General features: G+C 50.4%; 1 protein-coding gene across 3 annotated transcripts in view; it reads right to left on the bottom strand.

Moving 5' to 3' along the window:
- Window positions 1-24,188, bottom strand: part of LOC123758639 (uncharacterized) — a 63,988-nt gene that overhangs the window by 8,061 nt on the left and 31,739 nt on the right. For all 3 annotated transcript variants that reach the window (XM_069334375.1, XM_069334376.1, XM_045743160.2), the window contains exon 3: window positions 1,295-1,408. In XM_069334375.1, the coding sequence (XP_069190476.1) occupies window positions 1,295-1,343 (49 nt within the window). In that variant the 5' untranslated portion in view covers window positions 1,344-1,408. The remainder of the gene's footprint in view (window positions 1-1,294; window positions 1,409-24,188) is intronic.

Here is a 24,188-nt window from a genome sequence, read left to right as displayed (position 1 = left end):
GTGTGTGTGTTTACTAGTTGTGTTTTTACGGGGGTTGAGCTTTGCTCTTTCGGCCCGCCTCTCAACTGTCAATCAACTGTTTACTACTTTTTTCTTTTTTTTTTCCACACCACACACACACACCCCAGGAAGCAACCCGTGACAGCTGACTAACTCCCAGGTACCTATTTACTGCTAGGTAACAGGGGCACTTAGGGTGAAAGAAACTTTTGCCCATTTGTTTCTGCCTCGTGAGGGAATCGAACCCGCACCACAGAATTACGAGTCCTGCGCGCTATCCACCAGGCTACGAGGCCCCCTACACACACACACACACACCTGTGTGTGTGTGTGTGTGATCGTGCGTGTGAGCGTGTATGTGTTGAGATATTATGTGTTAAAACAATTTTCGTTGTCAAAAACAGGATGCCTGTGTATATATATATATATATATATATATATATATATATATATATATATATATATATATATATATATATATATATATATATATATATATATATATATATATAATATATATATATATATAATATATATATATATATATATATATATATATATATCCTATATCGAGGCCTCTCCAAGGTCAAACAGCTCACCTACCCCAGGTGCAACAGGTTCATCCCTGCAACAGTTGCCTACTCCCGGGCACCTAAGTTACTGCTAGGTGAACAGAGGCACTAGGTGAAAAGAAAAGTGCCCAACCATTTTTGCCCCACCCAGGAGTAGAACCCGGGGTCACCGATAATGTGTCGAGAACAAAGCCTTATACTGTACTATACTGTACTTATACTGAATCTTATACTGTACCATAACTGCTATATGAAATACACTGGTAATGTTCTTGTCTCCCAATGCCTCTGTTCACCTAGGAGTAAATAGGTACCTGGGAGTTAGGTGACTGTTGTGGGTTGCAGGCTTGGGTTGTTTGACCCTTGGTGCGGGGGGGGGGAAGGCCTCGATACAAGCCTAAATTATATATACATATACACAGAGGCTTCCTGTCCACCTGACAATGGGAATATTATAAGTTGATTAACCAGGTATTATTGCTATATTAACCTTGTAAATCTCAAAAGAATCTATGTCCTCTTGGGGCTCACCATAGTCAGTGCTGCTATAGTCCCGAGTTGCCCAATCTAAAATAACAACCTCAAAACAGCCATTATAACTTAATTTGCATAACTTGCTTCAACACGTAATGCCTAATATACAACCTAACTTATAGGCAATAATAGGGGGTAAACTAGCCTAACAGGACTAGAAGTTTAGGTAAGTTAAATGAGGCACTCACAAGCGAGCAAGAGGAGAGCCAGAGACAGCCAACTAGCGCAGTTACCCATTGATCGTCCGCCGCGGCCGCCGTTCTCTCTCTCAACCCTCCGGCTCCACGGCTCTAAGCTCGCATCTGCAAGGGAAAAAGGGCCTATAAAATTCAAATTCATTTTTTTTATTTAGGAAAAGTACATACATAAATGATTTACAAACATAATGATGGATTTATAGATACAGCTAGTACATACAATACCTAAAACCACTAATTTTCTCTCCATACTGCTACATTTTCTTTCAACGAGGTTTGTGGACATGAAACTTTATTAAGCGACCAAAACACGTTATACTTTCACTAAGTGACGCCAACAATAATAATAAAATTATTATTATTATTATTTGTATTATTAACAAAATGTGTTTATGGGATATACAAAGGATCAGCTTACACTTTAACTTAATGGGCGCAGTATTTTGTATAATTGATATCCAGCTTATTTCCCCATGGAGGTGAAGGTTGCCGGTATGAGACCCGAGTCCGAGTGCTGAAAATGAATCTTGGAAAATATGGACTTTTTTTCTTCCTCTTCATTCAGTAGGGTCATTAGGGCTTCCAAAATATGAGTTATTGAGGCCATTAAGGATTGGATAGAAGGAAATCGTTGCCGGAATGTTCCGATTACGTGATTCGGTTATTGGCGAATCAATTACTCCGGATCAGCTTATGTTGCTTGAATATAAATGATTGTGATTATGTGAGCAGTGTGTGTGTTGCTTGGTGGGGTCAGTTACCCGGTGGGCGGTCAGTAGAGCTGAGGTGTAAGCTGCCTTCCTGACACCCCCCCCCCCCCCCCCCCCCCCCGCGTCTCTGTGTGTATGTGTAACTGTCCTCAGGGAGGAAATATGCTCACGGGAATGGACTGAGAACGATTACATAATTCGTCCTATGTCTACTCTCTATCCGTGGTTAGGTTACGTTAAGGTTTGATTAGGTTAGGTTAGGTTTCATTACATTTGATTACGTTAATATGGTGTATTATTGACGATAATGTAAAATATGGAATTCCAAAACTATTTCAGTGTACCACAGAATTCCGTTTACAGAAAACCCAATTCTTAACAGAAAACTTTTTCAGCATACCCTACTTATATTTTAAACCAACGATATATAATGCAATAAAGTTATAACTTGGGAATAATCTTTGTTTAGAACAAAGGTTCACGTCCCAATTTACATGTCGACTATTACTGGAACCGTAATATGCCTTCAGATCATCACAAATATCTTGATAATTATCCAGGTGGTTTGAAGGGATGTGGTTTCTGGTGGTAAGGGATGTGGTCTGAGGACGGCTCCTGTGTACACACACACACATTAATTTAGCTCCGCCATATTGGCTGTGTTCACAGGAGAAAAGACAAAATGCGGCAATTTGCGATAAGAAAGTGCCACTTTCCACACGTCTCCTTTATGACTATACGAGTCATTTCAGATAAGAATTACCCCCCTCCTGCAACAAATTAAGATTCAAGATGGCGACCATTTAAAAAAAAAATGGCGGGTTAAATCTTGAAAATTGCGTATATAGGCATTTGAGGTGTCGTTTCATATGCTTTTTGGCCAGCAAATTAAATCAAACAACGTGCCGAAGCCTGGATACATAGCTTTGTTTCACAAACCAATCAGGTGTAAGCATTTTTACCGGCTTCTGGTTTAAGGTTGGTGATAGGCTCATTCTGATGACGTGAGTCGTGACGTCACTGAAGCGTCACCGATTTCCGTTGACCGTCAACGGGTGACTTGACAAGATGACCTCACCGGTGCCTGAGGCAGTGACGTCACAGCTTCTAGCTCCTTAGGGCGGCCGCCCTTCCTGAAGTTTGACAACTCTCAATGTTTTGGTATGTGTCTGGCCAGTCTCTCGGTGGTACATATACACAGGCCACTATGTGGTAACACTGATACCAGACTTGCTCTATTATCACGGCCTCCTGGTGTTTGCTCTTTGGAATGCATTTTGTGAGGTCAACAGCCACGTTGTGTGTGTGTGTGTGTGTGTGTGTGTGTGTGTGTGTGTGTGTGTGTGTGTGTGTGTGTGTGTGTGTGTGTGTGTGTGTATGTGTGTTTATATGTGTATATTATATCTACCAAGTAGTTACAATGATCTACCTGGTAGTGCTTCTACCCCCCCCCTCTTGACACCCCCACTATGGGAAACACCCCCCCCCCCCACCACCTAACAAAACCCACCTCATAGTAACAGTCTGATGAACCAAACAGTCACCCCCCCCCCTCACCTCCTTCTATAGTACTGGACGGTAAGTCCCGTTAACGACCGCAATTGGAGATGTAACGACATGAGTTCCTGAAATTTCAGAAGGTAGCGGAGACAACTACTGCCTGTGGCACCCTGACAGCGGCACTGTATGGCAGTTAGTGCCATAAGGGGGAGGGGGGAGGGGGGGAGGGGCTGATGGTAGGCCTACAGACTCGATATTTTACACGCCAAAATTCGTATTTTTTTTTTTTTCGTGGAGATGATTTAGAAAGTTTTCAGAGAGGGAAAATAAATATATTTTCAGTGGGTAGATTAAACAGTTTCCAAGACTTTGGGAAAGTTACCCACTTGAACTTTCCTTCATCTCCTCAATTGAGTTGAACACTTGCTCGTGTTGAGCTCCAGTAGCCATTTCTCTGACCATCTCTGCAACCTGTTCAAGTCATCTGGAAGGATCCTACAATCCTCATCTGTCACAACTCGTCTCATTAATTTCGCGTCATCCGCGAACATCGACATGTAGGACTCTACTCCTTTAGACAAGTCGTTCACGTATATGAGAAATACAACTGGTTCCAGTACCGATCCTTGAGGTACTCCACTCGTTACTGTTCGCCAGAGTGTGTGTAATCACCTATTTGATGAGTACACACAACTGGCGAATAGTAACGAGTGGATCAACTCCGGTGTGTGTGTGTGTGTGTGTGTGAGTGTGTGTGGGGGGGGGGGGCGTCTGTTGAACACACACAAGTGTGTGTTCAACTGTTACTAACTACTAACTAATTTTTTTCACACACACGCCCCAGGAAGCAGCCCATAGCAGCTGTCTAACTCCCAGGTACCTATTTACTGCTAGGTAACAGGGGCATCAGGGTGAAAGAAACTCTTTCACTAACGTTCTTTCTCCTTCTCGAACTTGTACCACCACTCTCACTCCCTCACTCACTCACTCACTCACCCACCCACCCACCCACTCACTCACTCACTCACTCACTCACCCACCCACCCACCCACCCACTCACTCACTCACTCACTCACTCACTCACTCACTCACTCACTCACTCACTCACCCACCCACTCACTCACTCACTCACTCACTCTCCCCAGCCCTCAGAGAAGCCTGACCTGCTCACCTCCCACAATTACTTTATGAAATTATAGGCAAAGTGAGACACCTAATTTGTGGAACATCTTAACGACCCTCAGACAGCCAGTAGTGTATGAGTGTATGATCCTGTATGGTCTAGTGGTTAGTGTGTGTGTATGGTCTAGTGGTTAGTGTGTGTGTATGGTCTAGTTGTTAGTGTGTGTGTATGGTCTAGTGGTTAGTGTGTGTGCATTGTCTAGTGGTTAGTGACTGTGGGAGAGTGTATAGTCTAGTGGTTAGTGACTGTGTATGGTCTAGTGGTTAGTGACTGTGTATGGTCTAGTGGTTAGTGTGTGTGTATGGTCTAGTGGTTAGTGTGTGTGCATTGTCTAGTGGTTAGTGTGTGTGCATTGTCTAGTGGTTAGTGTGTGTGTATGGTCTAGTGGTTAGTGTGTGTATGGTCTAGTGGTTAGTGTATGTGCATTGTCTAGTGGTTAGTGACTGTGGGAGAGTGTATAGTCTAGTGGTTAGTGACTGTGTATGGTCTAGTGGTTAGTGACTGTGTATGGTCTAGTGGTTAGTGACTGTGTATGGTCTAGTGGTTAGTGTGTGTATATGGTCTAGTGGTTAGTGTGTGTGTATGGTCTAGTGGTTAGTGTGTGTGGGAGTGTGTATAGTCTAGTGGTTAGTGTGTGTGGGAGTGTGTATAGTCTAGTGGTTAGTGTGTGTGTATGGTCTAGTGGTTAGTGTGTGTGTATGGTCTAGTGGTTAGTGTGTGTGTATGGTCTAGTGGTTAGTGTGTGTGTATGGTCTAGTGGTTAGTGTGTGTGTATGGTCTAGTGGTTAGTGTGTGTGCATTGTCTAGTGGTTAGTGACTGTGGGAGAGTGTATAGTCTAGTGGTTAGTGACTGTGTATGGTCTAGTGGTTAGTGACTGTGTATGGTCTAGTGGTTAGTATGTCTGTATGGTCTAGTGGTTAGTGTGTGTGTATGGTCTAGTGGTTAGTGTGTGTGGGAGTGTGTATAGTCTAGTGGTTAGTGTGTGTGTATGGTCTAGTGGTTGGTGTGTGTGTATGGTCTAGTGGTTAGTGTGTGTGTATGGTCTAGTGGTTAGTGACTGTGATGGAGTGTATGGTCTAGTGTTTAGTGTGTGTGGGAGTGTGTATGGTCTAGTGGTTAGTGTGTGTGGGAGTGTGTATAGTCTAGTGGTTAGTGACTGTGATGGAGTGTATGGTCTAGTGTTTAGTGTGTGTGGGAGTGTGTATGATCTAGTGGTTAGTGTGTGTGGGAGAGTGTATGGTCTAGTAGTTAGTGACTGTGATGGAGTGTATGGTCTAGTGGTTAGTGTGTGTGGGAGAGTGTATGGTCTAGTGGTTAGTGACTGTGGGAGAGTGTATGGTCTAGTGGTTAGTGACTGTGGGAGAGTGTGTATGGTCTAGTGGTTAGTGACTGTGATGGAGTGTATGGTCTAGTGGTTAGTAACCGTGATGGAGTGTATGGTCTAGTGGTTAGTGACTGTGTGGGAGTGTGTATGGTCTAGTGGTTAGTGACTGTGTGGGAGTGTGTATGGTCTAGTGGTTAGTGACTGTGGGAGTGTGTATGGTCTAGTGGTTAGTGACTGTGGGAGAGTGTGTATGGTCTAGTGGTTAGTGACTGTGTGGGAGAGTGTATGGTCTAGTGGTTAGTGACTGTGTGGGAGTGTGTATGGTCTAGTGGTTAGTGACTGTGGGAGAGTGTATGGTCTAGTGGTTAGTGACTGTGTGGGAGAGTGTATGGTCTAGTGGTTAGTGACTGTGTGGGAGTGTGTATGGTCTAGTGGTTAGTGACTGTGGGAGAGTGTATGGTCTAGTGGTTAGTGACTGTGGGAGAGTGTATGGTCTAGTGGTTAGTGACTGTGGGAGAGTGTGTATGGTCTAGTGGTTAGTGACTGTGATGGAGTGTATGGTCTAGTGGTTAGTGACTGTGGGAGTGTGTATGGTCTAGTGGTTAGTGACTGTGGGAGTGTGTATGGTCTAGTGGTTAGTGACTGTGGGAGAGTGTATGGTCTAGTGGTTAGTGACTGTGTGGGAGTGTGTATGGTCTAGTGGTTAGTGACTGTGGGAGAGTGTATGGTCAAGTGGTTAGTGACTGTGGGAGAGTGTATGGTCTAGTGGTTAGTGACTGTGTGGGAGAGTGTATGGTCTAGTGGTTAGTGACTGTGTGGGAGTGTGTATGGTCTAGTGGTTAGTGACTGTGGGAGAGTGTATGGTCTAGTGGTTAGTGACTGTGGGAGAGTGTATGGTCTAGTGGTTAGTGACTGTGTATGGTCTAGTGGTTAGTGACTGTGTGGGAGAGTGTATGGTCTAGTGGTTAGTGACTGTGGGAGAGTGTATGGTCTAGTGGTTAGTGACTGTGTGGGAGTGTGTATGGTCTAGTGGTTAGTGACTGTGTGGGAGTGTGTATGGTCTAGTGGTTAGTGACTGTGGGAGAGTGTATGGTCTAGTGGTTAGTGACTGTGTATGGTCTAGTGGTTAGTGACTGTGTGGGAGAGTGTATGGTCTAGTGGTTAGTGACTGTGTATGGTCTAGTGGTTAGTGACTGTGGGAGTGTGTATGGTCTAGTGGTTAGTGACTGTGTGGGAGAGTGTATGGTCTAGTGGTTAGTGACTGTGTATGGTCTAGTGGTTAGTGACTGTGAGAGTGTGTATGGTCTAGTGGTTAGTGACTGTGTGGGAGAGTGTATGGTCTAGTGGTTAGTGACTGTGTATGGTCTAGTGGTTAGTGACTGTGGGAGTGTGTATGGTCTAGTGGTTAGTGACTGTGGGAGTGTGTATGGTCTAGTGGTTAGTGACTGTGGGAGAGTGTATGGTCTAGTGGTTAGTGACTGTGTGGGAGTGTGTATGGTCTAGTGGTTAGTGACTGTGTGGGAGTGTGTATGGTCTAGTGGTTAGTGACTGTGGGAGAGTGTATGGTCTAGTGGTTAGTGACTGTGGGAGAGTGTATGGTCTAGTGGTTAGTGACTGTGTGGGAGTGTGTATGGACTAGTGGTTAGTGACTGTGGGAGAGTGTATGGTCTAGTGGTTAGTGACTGTGGGAGAGTGTATGGTCTAGTGGTTAGTGACTGTGGGAGAGTGTGTATGGTCTAGTGGTTAGTGACTGTGATGGAGTGTATGGTCTAGTGGTTAGTGACTGTGGGAGTGTGTATGGTCTAGTGGTTAGTGACTGTGGGAGTGTGTATGGTCTAGTGGTTAGTGACTGTGGGAGAGTGTATGGTCTAGTGGTTAGTGACTGTGTGGGAGTGTGTATGGTCTAGTGGTTAGTGACTGTGGGAGAGTGTATGGTCTAGTGGTTAGTGACTGTGGGAGAGTGTATGGTCTAGTGGTTAGTGACTGTGTGGGAGTGTGTATGGTCTAGTGGTTAGTGACTGTGGGAGTGTGTATGGTCTAGTGGTTAGTGACTGTGGGAGTGTGTATGGTCTAGTGGTTAGTGACTGTGGGAGTGTGTATGATCTAGTGGTTAGTGACTGTGGGAGAGTGTATGGTCTAGTGGTTAGTGACTGTGGGAGAGTGTATGGTCTAGTGGTTAGTGACTGTGGGAGAGTGTATGGTCTAGTGGTTAGTGACTGTGTGGGAGTGTGTATGGTCTAGTGGTTAGTGACTATGGGAGAGTGTATGGTCTAGTGGTTAGTGACTGTGTGGGAGTGTGTATGGTCTAGTGGTTAGTGACTGTGTGGGAGTGTGTATGGTCTAGTGGTTAGTGACTGTGGGAGAGTGTATGGTCTAGTGGTTAGTGACTGTGGGAGAGTGTATGGTCTAGTGGTTAGTGACTGTGTGGGAGTGTGTATTGTCTAGTGGTTAGTGACTGTGTGGGAGAGTGTATGGTCTAGTGGTTAGTGACTGTGTGGGAGTGTGTATGGTCTAGTGGTTAGTGACTGTGTGGGAGTGTGTATGGTCTAGTGGTTAGTGACTGTGGGAGAGTGTATGGTCTAGTGGTTAGTGACTGTGGGAGAGTGTATGGTCTAGTGGTTAGTGACTGTGTGGGAGTGTGTATGGTCTAGTGGTTAGTGACTGTGGGAGAGTGTATGGTCTAGTGGTTAGTGACTGTGGGAGAGTGTATGGTCTAGTGGTTAGTGACTGTGGGAGAGTGTATGGTCTAGTGGTTAGTGACTGTGGGAGAGTGTATGGTCTAGTGGTTAGTGACTGTGTGGGAGTGTGTATGGTCTAGTGGTTAGTGACTGTGGGAGTGTGTATGGTCTAGTGGTTAGTGACTGTGGGAGAGTGTATGGTCTAGTGGTAAGTGACTGTGTGGGAGAGTGTATGGTCTAGTGGTTAGTGACTGTGTATGGTCTAGTGGTTAGCGACTGTGGGAGTGTGTATGGTCTAGTGGTTAGTAACTGTGGGAGAGTGTATGGTCTAGTGGTTAGTGACTGTGGGAGAGTGTATAGTCTAGTGGTTAGTGACTGTGGGAGAGTGTATGGTCTAGTGGTTAGTGACTGTGGGAGTGTATGGTCTAGTGGTTAGTGACTGTGATGGAGTGTATGGTCTAGTGGTTAGTGACTGTGGGAGTGTGTATGGTCTAGTAGTTAGTGACTGTGTGGGAGAGTGTATGGTCTAGTGGTTAGTGACTGTGTGGGAGTGTGTATGGTCTAGTGGTTAGTGACTGTGTGGGAGTGTATGGTCTAGTGGTTAGTGACTGTGTGGGAGAGTGTATGGTCTAGTGGTTAGTGACTGTGGGAGTGTGTATGGTCTAGTGGTTAGTGACTGTGTGGGAGTGTGTATGGTCTAGTGGTTAGTGACTGTGTGGGAGTGTATGGTCTAGTGGTTAGTGACTGTGTGGGAGAGTGTATGGTCTAGTGGTTAGTGACTGTGTGGGAGAGTGTATGGTCTAGTGGTTAGTGACTGTGTGGGAGAGTGTATGGTCTAGTGGTTAGTGACTGTGGGAGAGTGTATGGTCTAGTGGTTAGTGACTGTGGGAGAGTGTATGGTCTAGTGGTTAGTGACTGTGGGAGAGTGTATGGTCAAGTGGTTAGTGACTGTGGGAGAGTGTATGGTCTAGTGGTTAGTGACTGTGTGGGAGAGTGTATGGTCTAGTGGTTAGTGACTGTGTGGGAGTGTGTATGGTCTAGTGGTTAGTGACTGTGGGAGAGTGTATGGTCTAGTGGTTAGTGACTGTGGGAGAGTGTATGGTCTAGTGGTTAGTGACTGTGGGAGAGTGTATGGTCTAGTGGTTAGTGACTGTGTATGGTCTAGTGGTTAGTGACTGTGTGGGAGAGTGTATGGTCTAGTGGTTAGTGACTGTGGGAGAGTGTATGGTCTAGTGGTTAGTGACTGTGGGAGAGTGTATGGTCTAGTGGTTAGTGACTGTGTGGGAGAGTGTATGGTCTAGTGGTTAGTGACTGTGTGGGAGTGTGTATGGTCTAGTGGTTAGTGACTGTGTGGGAGTGTGTATGGTCTAGTGGTTAGTGACTGTGGGAGAGTGTATGGTCTAGTGGTTAGTGACTGTGTATGGTCTAGTGGTTAGTGACTGTGTGGGAGAGTGTATGGTCTAGTGGTTAGTGACTGTGTATGGTCTAGTGGTTAGTGACTGTGGGAGTGTGTATGGTCTAGTGGTTAGTGACTGTGTGGGAGAGTGTATGGTCTAGTGGTTAGTGACTGTGTATGGTCTAGTGGTTAGTGACTGTGAGAGTGTGTATGGTCTAGTGGTTAGTGACTGTGTGGGAGAGTGTATGGTCTAGTGGTTAGTGACTGTGTATGGTCTAGTGGTTAGTGACTGTGGGAGTGTGTATGGTCTAGTGGTTAGTGACTGTGGGAGTGTGTATGGTCTAGTGGTTAGTGACTGTGGGAGAGTGTATGGTCTAGTGGTTAGTGACTGTGTGGGAGTGTGTATGGTCTAGTGGTTAGTGACTGTGTGGGAGTGTGTATGGTCTAGTGGTTAGTGACTGTGGGAGAGTGTATGGTCTAGTGGTTAGTGACTGTGGGAGAGTGTATGGTCTAGTGGTTAGTGACTGTGTGGGAGTGTGTATGGACTAGTGGTTAGTGACTGTGGGAGAGTGTATGGTCTAGTGGTTAGTGACTGTGGGAGAGTGTATGGTCTAGTGGTTAGTGACTGTGGGAGAGTGTATGGTCTAGTGGTTAGTGACTGTGGGAGAGTGTATGGTCTAGTGGTTAGTGACTGTGTGGGAGTGTGTATGGTCTAGTGCTTAGTGACTGTGGGAGTGTGTATGGTCTAGTGGTTAGTGACTGTGGGAGAGTGTATGGTCTAGTGGTAAGTGACTGTGTGGGAGAGTGTATGGTCTAGTGGTTAGTGACTGTGTATGGTCTAGTGGTTAGTGACTGTGGGAGTGTGTATGGTCTAGTGGTTAGTGACTGTGGGAGAGTGTATGGTCTAGTGGTTAGTGACTGTGGGAGAGTGTATAGTCTAGTGGTTAGTGACTGTGGGAGAGTGTATGGTCTAGTGGTTAGTGACTGTGGGAGAGTGTATGGTCTAGTGGTTAGTGACTGTGATGGAGTGTATGGTCTAGTGGTTAGTGACTGTGGGAGAGTGTATGGTCTAGTGGTTAGTGACTGTGGGAGAGTGTATGGTCTAGTGGTTAGTGACTGTGTGGGAGAGTGTATGGTCTAGTGGTTAGTGACTGTGTGGGAGTGTGTATGGTCTAGTGGTTAGTGACTGTGGGAGAGTGTATGGTCTAGTGGTTAGTGACTGTGGGAGAGTGTATGGTCTAGTGGTTAGTGACTGTGTATGGTCTAGTGGTTAGTGACTGTGTGGGAGAGTGTATGGTCTAGTGGTTAGTGACTGTGGGAGAGTGTATGGTCTAGTCGTTAGTGACTGTGGGAGAGTGTATGGTCTAGTGGTTAGTGACTGTGTGGGAGAGTGTATGGTCTAGTGGTTAGTGACTGTGTGGGAGTGTGTATGGTCTAGTGGTTAGTGACTGTGGGAGAGTGTATGGTCTAGTGGTTAGTGACTGTGTATGGTCTAGTGGTTAGTGACTGTGTGGGAGAGTGTATGGTCTAGTGGTTAGTGACTGTGTATGGTCTAGTGGTTAGTGACTGTGAGAGTGTGTATGGTCTAGTGGTTAGTGACTGTGTGGGAGAGTGTATGGTCTAGTGGTTAGTGACTGTGTATGGTCTAGTGGTTAGTGACTGTGGGAGTGTGTATGGTCTAGTGGTTAGTGACTGTGGGAGTGTGTATGGTCTAGTGGTTAGTGACTGTGTGGGAGAGTGTATGGTCTAGTGGTTAGTGACTGTGGGAGTGTGTATGGTCTAGTGGTTAGTGACTGTGTGGGAGAGTGTATGGTCTAGTGGTTAGTGACTGTGGGAGAGTGTATGGTCTAGTGGTTAGTGACTGTGTGGGAGTGTGTATGGTCTAGTGGTTAGTGACTGTGGGAGAGTGTATGGTCTAGTGGTTAGTGACTGTGTGGGAGTGTGTATGGTCTAGTGGTTAGTGACTGTGGGAGAGTGTATGGTCTAGTGGTTAGTGACTGTGTGGGAGAGTGTATGGTCTAGTGGTTAGTGACTGTGTGGGAGAGTGTATGGTCTAGTGGTTAGTGACTGTGTGGGAGTGTGTATGGTCTAGTGGTTAGTGACTGTGTGGGAGTGTGTATGGTCTAGTGGTTAGTGACTGTGGGAGTGTGTATGGTCTAGTGGTTAGTGACTGTGAATGATCTAGTGGTTAGTGACTGTGTGGGAGTGAATGGTCTAGTGGTTAGTGGCTGTGGGAGAGTGTATGGTCTAGTGGTTAGTGACTGTGTATGGTCTAGTGGTTAGTGACTGTGGGAGAGTGTATGGTCTAGTGGTTAGTGACTGTGTGGGAGTGTGTATGGTCTAGTGGTTAGTGACTGTGTGGGAGTGAATGGTCTAGTGGTTAGTGACTGTGGGAGAGTGTATGGTCTAGTGGTTAGTGACTGTGGGAGAGTGTATGGTCTAGTGGTTAGTGACTGTGAATGATCTAGTGGTTAGTGACTGTGGGAGAGTGTATGGTCTAGTGGTTAGTGACTGTGTGGGAGTGTGTATGGTCTAGTGGTTAGTGACTGTGGGAGAGTGTATGGTCTAGTGGTTAGTGACTGTGGGAGAGTGTATGGTCTAGTGGTTAGTGACTGTGGGAGAGTGTATGGTCTAGTGGTTAGTGACTGTGTGGGAGAGTGTATGGTCTAGTGGTTAGTGACTGTGTGGGAGAGTGTATGGTCTAGTGGTTAGTGACTGTGTGGGAGAGTGTATGGTCTAGTGGTTAGTGACTGTGGGAGTGTGTATGGTCTAGTGGTTAGTGACTGTGTGGGAGAGTGTATGGTCTAGTGGTTAGTGACTGTGTGGGAGAGTGTATGGTCTAGTGGTTAAAGTGACCGTGGGAGTGTGTATGATCTAGTGGTTAAAGTGACCGTGGGAGAGTGTATGATATACTTAATATGTTAAGTAGTGTCCCACCATCGCCTCCATCACCAGTAATGTATACTTTAATTAATACTTAAGACGGAACACAGTGGTTAAGAGAGTATATCTTCTCCCCCCCCCCTGGTGTATAGTGTACTTGTCCCCAGGTGTATAGTGTACTTGTCCCACGGTGTACAGTGTACTTGTCCCCTGGTGTATAGTGTACTTGTCCCCTGGTGTATAGTATACTTGTCCCACGGTGTACAGTGTACTTGTCCCCTGGTGTATAGTGTACTTGTCCCCTGGTGTATAGTGTACTTGTCCCCTGGTGTATAGTATACTTGTCCCACGGTGTACAGTGTACTTGTCCCCTGGTGTATAGTGTACTTGTCCCCTGGAGTATAGTACACTTGTCCCCTGGTGTATAGTGTACTTGTCCCCTGGTGTATAGTGTACTTGTCCCACGGTGTATAGTGTACTTGTCCCACGGTGTATAGTGTACTTGTCCCCTGGTGTACAGTGTACTTGTCCCCAGGTGTATAGTGTACTTGTCCCCCTGGTGTATAGTGTACTTGTCCCACGGTGTACAGTGTACTTGTCCCCTGGTGTATAGTGTACTTGTCCCACGGTGTATAGTGTACTTGTCCCCTGGAGTATAGTATACTTGTCCCCTGGTGTATAGTGTACTTGTCCCCTGGTGTATAGTGTACTTCTCCCCTGGTGTATAGTGTACTTGTCCCCTGGTGTATAGTGTACTTGTCCCCTGGTGTATAGTGTACTTGTCCCCTGGTGTACAGTGTACTTGTCCCCTGGTGTATAGTGTACTTGTCCCCTGGTGTATAGTATACTTGTCCCACGGTGTATAGTGTACTTGTCCCCTGGTGTATAGTGTACTTGTCCCCTGGTGTATAGTGTACTTGTCCCCTGGTGTATAGTGTACTTGTCCCCAGGTGTATAGTGTACTTGTCCCCTGGTGTATAGTGTACTTGTCCCACGGTGTATAGTGTACTTGTCCCACGGTGTATAGTGTACTTGTCCCCTGGTGTATAGTGTACTTGTCCCCTGGTGTATAGTGTACTTGTCCCCTGGTGTATAGTGTACTTGTCCCCAGGTGTATAGTGTACTTGTCCCCTGGTGTATAGTGTACTTGTCCCCTGGTGTATAGTGTACTTGTCCCACGGTGTATAGTGTACTTGTCCCACGGTGTATAGTGTACTTGTCCCCTGGTGTATAGTGTACTTGTCCCCTGGTGTATAGTGTACTTGTCCCCTGGTGTATAGTGTACTTGTCCCACGGTGTACAGTGTACTTGTCCCCAGGTGTATAGTGTACTTGTCCCCTGGTGTATAGTGTACTTGTCCCACGGTGTACAGTGTACTTGTCCCCTGGTGTATAGTGTACTTGTCCCACGGTGTACAGTGTACTTGTCCCCAGGTGTATAGTGTACTTGTCCCCTGGTGTATAGTGTACTTGTCCCACGGTGTACAGTGTACTTGTCCCCTGGTGTATAGTGTACTTGTCCCCTGGTGTATAGTGTACTTGTCCCCTGGTGTATAGTGTACTTGTCCCCTGGTGCCGCTGGTGGACCCGGGAACTCCCGGAGGAGCCGGGTAATTAGGTGGTCGAGGCCCTGGTGATTAAGGGTACGGGTAATTAGGCACAATGATGATGGCTCTTGATGTTTACCGCCCGTCACTTAATTAGAAACCATTGGGCAAGTTTGTTCCCTCCTTATCCGCCCTCAGCACTCCTCCTGCTGCTGCTTGAGGGGGAGGGGGTCTGTGGGGGGGGGTCTGTGGGACGGGGGTCTGTGGGACGGGGGTCTGTGGGGCGGGGGTCTGTGGGGCGTGGGTCTGTGGGGCGGGGGTCTCTTGACCCTACATTTTTTGGATGTGTAGAACCCACACCTGTGGATTCCTTCATCCACACGCGGGACCACAGATGCAGTCCATAGCCGGCATAAAAAGATAAACATCATAAAGGCTTCACTCTCGCTGGTCAGACCCCACTCCCAGCCTGGTGCATTATACCGGCAAGAGGCGGTAGGCCATCTCCAGTGATGTGCATTAAGTCATAAAGAGATACTTCGCCATGATTTACCGCATCAAAGTCAGGTTTCGTGGTGAGACCAACTTCACTCGGCCCCAGATACTGTCGAAAGTATCTCGACAGTATCCACTGGTGGTGCGTTGGTGTATCTCGACAGTATCCACTGGTGGTGCGTTGGTGTATCTCGACATCACCAACGCAGCACCAGTGGGCATCCGCGCCGACGGCGTCGGTGTAGACCTCCTGTACTCAAGCGAGGAAGATGTGGAACAACTATTTGTTTCAGAACACCATGACGCCCTACGACACGCTGACCTGATCCTAGTGCCTACCTGACGCTACCTGGCTGATAGCACTCTGTGAGCCGCACCAGCGTCTACCTCGCCTCCCAGGACCCTCACACCATATTGTCAAGCATCAACACCACGAACTTGGCTCTAACTGCAGTCAAAGTTAAAAGCCCCAGTACCGGGAGGAAGCAACGACCTCCCCTGAAGGTGACCTTCTCTACAGCAGCGACCCAACCAGTGGACAACGGCGTAACATGCCTGGACACATCAGTCACACCGGACACCGTCAAGAAGGACCGCCACTACGTCCCACGTCACTGCTACAAGTGCTGTAAGTACGACCTCAACACCCTGAACTGTCAACTTCCCGAGGAAAGTGCAGCATCTACACGGAAAACCACCATTACAAGGACTGCCAGTCCACCACCCAACAGTGCCGCCTCAATTGTTGAGCAGCACACACTGCCGTCTCCTTGGACTGTCCCATAACAACTGAATAAATTAAGAAATCGGCATTCACCAACTACCAATCAGCCGGCGAGCTTCAACATCCAGGCCACGACACTCCCAGCTCTACCCATAGCCACTGCTACACCGACGTCCGCACCCGCACATCCCCCCCACCACTACAGAGGGCCCAACGGACAGGCGACGGCAGCCCAGCCCACCACTACACCAACCAACCAATCAGCGGCCTCGGCCGCCACCACTCTGGTCCTTGTACTCATTAACCTTGTGGTGTAGCCGGCAGGGACAGAGCCACAATGTACATCACTGTACTCAACAGACTGCTGGAGACAAGCGGACTACCCAGGTAAGTCCCAGCGGCTGTACTGCAGACTACACAAGCTGCTTCAAGTGAACCAGTCCGTCCACAACTACACCAGGACCAGCAGCGTCAAGACTACCGACACCCCCGGCGGCGGCACTGACAACAGTGCCAGCAACACCATCAAGGCACCAGCTACCACACGGACCCAAGCCACCACACACCCGACAGTCAACCAACCAATGACTACCTCAACCCCCTCCACCGACACAAAGACAAACCAAGATCACCAAGTGGTTACCACAGCAACAGAACCAGCAACTCAACCAGAGGACAACATGGATCTTCCAGAACTTGAAGTCTCCAGGATCGAACCCGAATCCGACCTAGCATGCAGGAGGCGCGAGACAGACGCGAGGCGCCCCTGTTACCTCCTCTACGTTGCAGGGGATACAGTATTGAAGGGCAACAGCAGTACAAAAAACAACTGGCCCTACAGTTGGACCAGATCATCCCGAAAAATTCCCTCCCCGAATGTATGTTAACATAGAACAATGAGGAGACACACTGACCTCACCGTCCTGAAGAGAGAGTACTTCGACCCGGATTACTATCCAAGCGAGACAGACGCTGACAAACCCCAAGTCAACAGCCTCCCACAGCCACAGGTAGGAGCACAGATGCAGTCCGCAGCCTCCCACAGCCACACGCGGGACCACAGTCTCCCACAGCCACACGCGGCCACCACACCATAAACACGATTACCAAACACATGCGAAATGGCACAGGCAAGATAGCAATTTATGGCCCTCCATATCTACATGAAAACTATCTTTTTTGTGGGTGATATTTCAGGAGGGTGACGGTGGGTGCGTGCCTAGGGGCGGCCCGAGGGGCGGGCCAGGGGGCGGCCCGAGGGGCGGGCCAGGGGGCGGGCCAGGGGTCGGGCCAGGGGGCGGGCCAGGGGGCGGGCCAGGGGGCGGGCCAGGGGGCGGACCAGGGGCGGGCCAGGGGGCGGGCCAGGGGGCGGTCCAATGGCGGGCTAGGGGGCGGGCCAGGGGGCGGACCAGGGGGACGGGCCAGGGGGCGGGCCAGGGGGCGAGCCAGGGGGGTGGGCCAGGGGGCGGGCCAGAGGGCGGGCCAGGGGACGGGCCAGGGGGCGAGCCAGGGGACGGGCCAGGGGGCGGGCCAGGGGGCGGCCGAGGCAATGTATTCCCTCCTCCAGCCTCGGCCACACACAGGTAAGTGTGAACAAACACAGATACCGTCCAACGCCTCATAAAATTCTCCTCTCTTCTCCCCATGTTTATGTCTCTTGACCTGACCGTGTGTGTGTCTCGTGTGTTTGTTGGCTGTCTCGTGTGTTTGTTGGCTGTCTCCTGTGTTTGTCTCGTGTGTTTGTCTCGTGTGTTTGTCTCAGTGTTTGTTGGTTGTCACGTGTGTTTGTTGGCTGTCTCGTGTGTTTGTCTCGTGTGTTTGTCTCAGTGTTTGTTGGTTGTCACGTGTGTTTGTTGGCTGTCTCCTGTGTTTGTCTCAGTAATTTTTTAAATTTTGCCCCGAGGGGCGAGTTTATTGGACGCCACTCATCCTGTGAGTGGACACACCGCCATAGTGACAGTATTGGGCAGCGCCACTCATCCTGTGAGTGGACACACCGCCATAGTGACAGTATTGGGCAGCGCCACTCATCCTGTGAGTGGACACACCGCCATAACAGCATGTACAACACTCCCCAAAAGGAAGAAAACCCGCTGGGTTGTTCATCTTGTCATCAAGTGTTACACCAGTTCGCAGTTCTTCATTTGCTCTCCGCTTGTGATGGGAGTGTGCCTTCGTATTGTTTGTGGAGAGAGTGAAACCGAGCTCAATACATTTCCATCCAAGGAGTTCAATGGACTGTTCAATTTTTCCCAAGGTGGGAGCTTGTATTAGGACATCATCTACATATCCCACTTGTTGTGTTCCTTCCGGAAAATCAATATTTGCAATGGCGTTCATAAGTACATTGAATAGTGTAGGGCTTAAGACTCCGCCTTGGGGGGTCCCGAGTTCCATATTCATTGTTCTGGAGACTGCTCCATTGAAGCAAACCTTGGCTTTCCTTCCTGTGAGGTAGTCTTCAATCCATTTCACGAGTCTCCCCTTGACACCCATGCATGCAAGCTCGTCCAGGATCGCAATCCCCTGTGCTTTGTCGAAGGCTCCTCTGATGTCAACAAATACAGAGTACCTAGCCGTGTCATTAGCCAAGTAATTAACTATACAATTTGCTGTGCTCCGTCCTTTAACAAATCCATTGACCCCCTCCCCTAACCTGCCTATTTTGTGCAACAGTCGGTTTAGGATGATCCTTTCAAGCATCTTGCAAGTGCATGACACGAGACTGATAGGTCTGTAATTACCAGGGTCATTAGGCTTCGGTATGGGAACAATTATTGCGTGTTTCCATTGTGTGGGCAACACTCCACTTAAGAATGACTTGTTAAACAGGTGGAGTAGTGGATTCCCAGACACTTCACACAGTGCATTGAGTACGTCGTAGGTGACGCCATCTTCACCAGGTGCTGTACTTTTACCCTTTTTCATAGCGCCCCTTACTTCCTGGGCTGTGATTGGTTGCCCATATTCGTCATCACTAGACAGTGCTCTTGTTATCCTAATTCTTCTGTCATCATGTCGCAGGAGCTGTTCCCTGCTGATTTCTGCAGGGAGGGAGATAACCCTACCTGGGGGAGATAACCCTGGGGGGGGAGACAACCCCCCAGCATCACCCCCGTGGGGGGAGATGACCCCCCCCACCAGCATCACCACCGTGGGGGGAGATACCCCCTCCCACCAGCATCACCACCGTGGGGGGAGATGACCCCCCCCACCAGCATCACCACCGTGGGGGGAGATACCCCCCCCAGCATCATCCCTCAGATCAGACCAGTAATTATCTTGCCGTCGCAATAAAAACCAAAGTTGAGTTGTATATGTGAGTAACGTTGTGTTAGGCGCTCTGGCCGTGTGTTGGGGTGTTGTGTCACCTCTTAATTAAATGTTGTGTTACTGAGGACCACCAGCAACACTGGCCTCTCCTCTGCACGATGTTCCAGGGTTGTATAATGTATTGTGTGGGTGTTGCAGTGTTGCTAACTCTTCATATTTGTATTGTAGTGGTGCCATACACACAGTTATCACGCCGCCACACCCTACCCTGCCACACAGTGTTATCAGGCCGCCACACCCTACCCTGCCACACACAGTGTTATCAGGCCGCCACACCCTGCCCTGCCACACACACAGTGTTATCAGGCCGCCACACCCTACCCTGCCACACAGTGTTATCAGGCCGCCACACCCTACCCTGCCACACAGTGTTATCAGGCCGCCACACCCTACCCTGCCACACAGTGTTATCAGGCCGCCACACCCTACCCTGCCACACAGTGTTATCACGCCGCCACACCCTACCCTGCCACACAGTGTTATCACGCCGCCCCACCCTACCCTGCCACACAGTGTTATCAGGCCGCCACACCCTACCCTGCCACACAGTGTTATCAGGCCGCCACACCCTACCCTGCCACACAGTGTTATCACGCCGCCACACCCTACCCTGCCACACAGTGTTATCACGCCGCCACACCCTACCCTGCCACACACAGTGTTATCACGCCGCCACACCCTACCCTACCCTGCCACACACAGTGTTATCACGCCGCCACACCCTATCCTACCCTGCCACACACAGTGTTATCACGCCGCCACACCCTACCCTGCCACACACAGTGTTATCACGCCGCCACACCCTATCCTACCCTGCCACACACAGTGTTATCACGCCGCCACACCCTACCCTGCCACACACAGTGTTATCACGCTGCCACACCCTATCCTACCCTGCCACACACAGTGTTATCACGCCGCCACACCCTACCCTGCCACACACAGTGTTATCACGCCGCCACACCCTATCCTACCCTGCCACACAGTGTTATCACGCCGCCACACCCTATCCTACCCTGCCACACAGTGTTATCACGCCGCCACACCCTATCCTACCCTGCCACACAGTGTTATCACGCCGCCACACCCTATCCTACCCTGCCACACAGTGTTATCACGCCGCCACACCCTATCCTACCCTGCCACACACAGTGTTATCACGCCGCCACACCCTACCCTGCCACACACAGTGTTATCACGCCGCCACACCCTATCCTACCCTGCCACACAGTGTTATCACGCCGCCACACCCTACCCTGCCACACAGTGTTATCACGCCGCCACACCCTATCCTACCCTGCCACACAGTGTTATCACGCCGCCACACCCTATCCTACCCTGCCACACAGTGTTATCACGCCGCCACACCCTATCCTACCCTGCCACACAGTGTTATCACGCCGCCACACCCTATCCTACCCTGCCACACACAGTGTTATCACGCCGCCACACCCTACCCTGCCACACACAGTGTTATCACGCTGCCACACCCTATCCTACCCTGCCACACACAGTGTTATCACGCCGCCACACCCTACCCTGCCACACACAGTGTTATCACGCCGCCACACCCTATCCTACCCTGCCACACAGTGTTATCACGCCGCCACACCCTATCCTACCCTGCCACACACAGTGTTATCACGCCGCCACACCCTATCCTACCCTGCCACACAGTGTTATCACGCCGCCACACCCTACCCTGCCACACACACAGTGTTATCACGCCGCCACACCCTGCCCTGCCACACACACAGTGTTATCACGCCGCCACACACTACCCTGCCACACACACAGTGTTATCACGCCGCCACACCCTACCCTGCCACACACAGTGTTATCACGCCGCCACACCCTGCCCTGCCACACACACAGTGTTATCACGCCGCCACACCCTACCCTGCCACACAGTGTTATCACGCCGCCACACCCTACCCTGCCACACACAGTGTTATCACGCCGCCACACCCTACCCTACCCTGCCACACACAGTGTTATCACGCCGCCACACCCTACCCTGCCACACACAGTGTTATCACGCCGCCACACCCTACCCTACCCTGCCACACACAGTGTTATCACGCCGCCACACCCTATCCTACCCTGCCACACACAGTGTTATCACGCCGCCACACCCTACCCTGCCACACACAGTGTTATCACGCTGCCACACCCTACCCTACCCTGCCACACACAGTGTTATCACGCCGCCACACCCTACCCTGCCACACACAGTGTTATCATGCCGCCACACCCTATCCTACCCTGCCACACACAGTGTTATCACGCCGCCACACCCTATCCTACCCTGCCACACACAGTGTTATCACGCCGCCAAACCCTACCCTGCCACACAGTGTTATCACGCCGCCACACCCTACCCTGCCACACACACAGTGTTATCACGCCGCCACACCCTGCCCTGCCACACACACAGTGTTATCACGCCGCCACACACTACCCTGCCACACACACAGTGTTATCACGCCGCCACACCCTACCCTGCCACACACACAGTGTTATCACGCCGCCACACCCTACCCTACCCTGCCACACAGTGTTATCACGCCGCCACACCCTACCCTGCCACACAGTGTTATCACGCCGCCACACCCTACCCTGCCACACACACAGTGTTATCACGCCGCCACACCCTGCCCTGCCACACACACAGTGTTATCACGCCGCCACATACTACCCTGCCACACACAGTGTTATCACGCCGCCACACCCTACCCTGCCACACACAGTGTTATCACGCCGCCACACCCTACCCTGCCACACACAGTGTTATCACGCCGCCACACCCTACCCTGCCACACACAGTGTTATCACGCCGCCACACCCTATCCTACCCTGCCACACACACAGTGTTATCACGCCGCCACACCCTACCCTGCCACACACAGTGTTATCACGCCGCCACACCCTATCCTACCCTGCCACACACAGTGTTATCACGCCGCCACACCCTACCCTACCCTGCCACACAGTGTTATCACGCCGCCACACCCTACCCTGCCACACACACAGTGTTATCACGCCGCCACACCCTATCCTACCCTGCCACACACACAGTGTTATTGCCACACACACAGTGTTATCACGCCGCCACACCCTATCCTACCCTGCCACACAGTGTTATCACGCCGCCACACCCTACCCTGCCACACACACAGTGTTATCACACCGCCACACCCTGCCCTGCCACACACACAGTGTTATCACGCCGCCACATACTACCCTGCCACACACAGTGTTATCACGCCGCCACACCCTACCCTGCCACACACAGTGTTATCAGGCCGCCACACCCTACCCTGCCACACACAGTGTTATCACGTCACCACACCCTACCCTGCCACACACAGTGTTATCACGCCGCCACACCCTACCCTGCCACACACAGTGTTATCACGCCGCCACACCCTACCCTGCCACACACAGTGTTATCACGCCGCCACACCCTACCCTGCCACACACAGTGTTATCACGCCGCCACACCCTGCCATCTTCTCCCGCCAACCCGACAAAACATACATGCAAATTATTACCTTCTGGTGAGCGAGATACCGTGCCCGTCTGTACCGTAGTTGTCCCGTACCTGCATCTTGCTGTACCTGCCCCTGCTGTACCTGTCCCCAGGTGTACCTGCCACCTGCTGTACCTGCCACCTGCTGTACCTGGCCCCTGCTGTACCTGCCCCCTGCTGTACCTGGCCCCTGCTGTACCTGCCCTCTGCTGTACCTGGCCCCTGCTGTACCTGGCCCTAGGTGTGCCTGCCACCTGCTGTACCTGGCCCCAGGTGTACCTGGTCCCAGGTGTACCTGCCCCCTGCTGTACCTGGCCCCTGCTGTACCTGCCCTCTGCTGTACCTGGCCCCTGCTGTACCTGGCCCTAGGTGTGCCTGCCACCTGCTGTACCTGGCCCCAGGTGTACCTGGTCCCAGGTGTACCTGCCCCCTGCTGTACCTGGCCCCTGCTGTACCTGCCCTCTGCTGTACCTGGCCCCTGCTGTACCTGGCCCTAGGTGTGCCTGCCACCTGCTGTACCTGGCCCCAGGTGTACCTGGTCCCAGGTGTACCTGCCACCTGCTGTACCTGGCCCCAGGTGTACCTGCCACCTGTTGTACCTGGCCCCAGGTGTACCTGGCCCCAGGTGTACCTGCCACCTGCTGTACCTGGCCCCAGGTGTACCTGGCCTCAGGTGTACCTGCCACCTGCTGTACCTGGCCCCAGGTGTACCTGGCCCCAGGTGTACCTGCCACCTGCTGTACCTGGCCCCAGGTGTACCTGGCCCCAGGTGTACCTGCCACCTGCTGTACCTGGCCCCAGGTGTACCTGGCCCCAGGTGTACCTGCCACCTGCTGTACCTGGCCCCAGGTGTACCTGGCCCCAGGTGTACCTGCCACCTGCTGTACCTGGCCCCAGGTGTACCTGGCCTCAGGTGTACCTGCCACCTGCTGTACCTGGCCCCAGGTGTACCTGGCCCCAGGTGTACCTGCCACCTGTTGTACCTGGCCCCAGGTGTACCTGGCCCCAGGTGTACCTGCCACCTGCTGTACCTGGCCCCAGGTGTACCTGGCCCCAGGTGTACCTGCCACCTGCTGTACCTGCCCCCAGGTGCACCTGCTCTGCCTCAGTGTCTGAGATATGTCAAGCTTCGTTTTTATTGGCTATCAAGATTATGAAAGATTTGCTCTGTGTGTTATGCACCTGTTCTCTCTCTCTCTCTGTCTCTCTCTCTCTCTCTCTCCCTCTCTCTCTCTCCCTCTCTCTCTCTCTCTCTGTATCTCTCTCATGGATACAGACACACATGGAACAGTTCCTCCAAGGTCAGAACAACTGTTACACACACACACACATACACACACACACACACACAGCACATTTACACAGAGGAAGAACTAAACCAACTTTTCACTGGTAAGGAAAGTTTTATTCTCAGCTTATGTATTTAAATCTACATATATACAATATAATGCCTGACTGTTTAATTGTTTAGCTCTCTGTCTAAAGTTGGTGGCCAGATGCTTAGGTTTGCTCTAATCCAACTTTGCATGGTGATTGCTGAGGGGTAAGTGCCCAACATGGCCAGATCGAGGTCGGCAACA

Source organism: Procambarus clarkii, chromosome 31, assembly GCF_040958095.1.
Source record: "Procambarus clarkii isolate CNS0578487 chromosome 31, FALCON_Pclarkii_2.0, whole genome shotgun sequence".
NCBI lineage: Eukaryota > Metazoa > Arthropoda > Malacostraca > Decapoda > Cambaridae > Procambarus > Procambarus clarkii.
This window is presented reverse-complemented; position numbering and strand designations above follow the sequence as displayed.